General features: G+C 52.0%; 1 protein-coding gene across 1 annotated transcript in view; it reads right to left on the reverse strand.

The window, feature by feature from the left end:
• Positions 1-212: 212 nt before the first annotated feature.
• sypb (synaptophysin b) overlaps positions 213-2,498 on the reverse strand; it is a gene marked incomplete at both ends in the record, with an annotated part of 25,959 nt that continues 23,673 nt past the window's right edge. Inside the window, 2 exons of the mRNA XM_080525879.1 lie at positions 213-539; positions 2,027-2,218. Of these exons, the coding sequence (XP_080382005.1) occupies positions 213-539; positions 2,027-2,218 (519 nt within the window). The remainder of the gene's footprint in view (positions 540-2,026; positions 2,219-2,498) is intronic.

Consider the following 2,498-nt stretch of genomic DNA (forward strand, 5'->3'; position numbering starts at 1 on the left):
ATGACAGAAATGACAGAAAGAGAATAATTAATCCACACGTTCCACAAGACATCCTCATCTTAGTCACATCATCATCACATCGGAAGTTGTTGACCTGCACTCTAGACACAGTACAGGATATGACATCATCACCGCCCCCCCCTCCTAACCCCCCCCTCCTTACTCACCAGCCTGCAGCTGCCATTGGACGGCGGTGGGGGGCTCCTCCCATCTCACATCTGATTGGCGAAGGAGGTGGGCTGCTGCTCGTACCCTCCTTGCTGCCCTCCAAAGTCCCCCCCCTCGCTGTTGTACCCCCCCCCGCCCTGCTGCTGGCCGTAGTCTGGCTGGTAGCCCCCCTGCGAGCCGGCGTAGGGGTCCTGGCCGGCGTAGCCTCCCTCCTGGGTGTACCCCCCCCCCTGGCCGAAGGAGTCGGGGGCGGGCTGCTTCTCCTGGGAGGGCTGGGGGTACGTCCCTGCGAAGGCCGCCAGCCAGCCCGTCTCCTTGAACACGAACCACAGGTTCCCTCCCCACAGGATCAGGTTCAGGAAGCCGAACGCCTGGGGGGGAGGAGGGGGGGAGGGGAGGAGAGGAGGGGGCGGGGGGAGGGAGGAGGAGAGAGAGGGGAGGGGGGTCAGTGTGTTGTTGGTTTGATGCCCGGAGGCCAGGGGAGGCCGGGGGAGGCCGGGGGAGGCTGGGGGAGGTAGACGTCAGAGGACGGGCTCATTGTAACCCACTGAAGGGAATGAGGAATGGTGTGGTGTTATGGTACGACTCCTCATTCCCTTCCCTTCCCTTGCATTACGATGAGCCCGTCCTCCGATGTCTGCCTCCCCCGGCCTCCCCTGCTGCAGTCATAAAAGTGGTTTATTGTGTCAACAGTGGTCTGCCGTCCTGCAGGTTTCTACACACACCGACCGTCGACAACCATGAATAATAGAGGAACAACAGACGGGCCTGTTTACACAGCCTGCAGCGCTTCACACCGGGGGTTAGAACCCAGCCTGTCACCACGGTACAGAGGAAGGCCGAATACCAACTCTCATTTCTACCCCTACAACCCCTCGTATTGGAGCGCCACTCGCTTTTCGGCTTGCCTCTCAGAACAGAGATACAAGGGGTAGCGGTTAAAATGTTCCCCTATGAAATGGGACCCTTCAAGACCCTGATACGTCATCTGTAGTATCATAGAAAAGCATGGACACAGAACACTGAAACGGCCCTTATTAAGGTCCTTAATGACATTTGTGTAAACACCGACTCTGGAAAAGTCTCAGTTTTGGTACTACTGGATCTTAGTGCTGCCTCTGACACTGTAGACCAGGACATTCTAATAGATAGACTAAAAGCCTGGGTAGGACTTTCAGGCACTGACCTAAACTGGTTTAGATCCTACCTACAGGACAGAAGCTATTATATGTCTCCATTGGCAACTTTGTGTCTGACCAAATTAAAATAACATGTGGGGTTCCCCAAGGATCAATCCTTGGCCCCCTTCTATTCAATCTCTACATGCTTCCATTGGGACACATCATAAAAAAGAACAAAATTGCCTACCACAACTATGCGGATGACACTCAAATCTACATAGCCCTCTCACCTAACGACTATAGTCCCATCGACAATCTCTGTAATTGCATTGAACAAATAAACGCCTGGATGACAAAAAACTTCCTCCATCTAAACAAAGACAAAACAGAGATAGTTGTATTCGGTGCACCTGACAAAAGATCGAAAGTCAGTGCAAAACTTGATTCTCTCTCTCTTCAAACAAAAAAAACAGGTCAGAAATCTTGGTGTAATTCTAGACTCTAAACTAAACTTCTAAACTTCAACAGCCACATAAACTCGATAACTTAATCGGCCTACTATCACCTGAAAAACATAACAAGAGAGAGGTGTCATTTCCAAACAAGACCTTGAAAAGCTCATCCAGCATTTGTTTCGAGTAGACTTATTGTAATGGCCTAATGTACCACAGAGGTGTTCAGGCCTGACATCTTGGGGTCGTGGAGGGGGGGTATGGAGGGGCAGGGGGGGTACGTACCACAGAGGTGTTGAGTCCAGACATCTTGGGGTCATGCACCTCTCTGCAGCGGTTCTCCTGCTCGTCGCAGGCTGACACCAGGGTGATCACGCGGTCCGGGTCCGTCGCCGTCTTCACGTCCGACAGCCCCTTGGCCCACGCCGCCGAGCTCACCAGCCACATGAACGTGAACACGGCCGTCACCACGAAGTCCTGGGGAGAGGAAGCACCATCATCACCATCCTCATCACCATCCTCATCACCATCATCATCAACATCATCATCATCATCACCATCATCATCATCATCACCATCCTCATCATCATCATCATCATCATCACCATCATCATCATCATCCTCATCATCCTCATCTTATCTTTTTCTTATTTTATCTTAGATCCTACCTACAAGACAGAAGCTACTATGTCTCCATTGGCAACTTTGTGTCCAACAAAATGACATGTGGGGATCCCCAAGGGTCAATCCTTGGCCC

The sequence above is a fragment of the Nansenia antarctica genome, assembly GCF_963989245.1.
Source record: "Nansenia antarctica genome assembly, chromosome: 3".
Classification (NCBI taxonomy): domain Eukaryota; kingdom Metazoa; phylum Chordata; class Actinopteri; order Argentiniformes; family Microstomatidae; genus Nansenia; species Nansenia antarctica.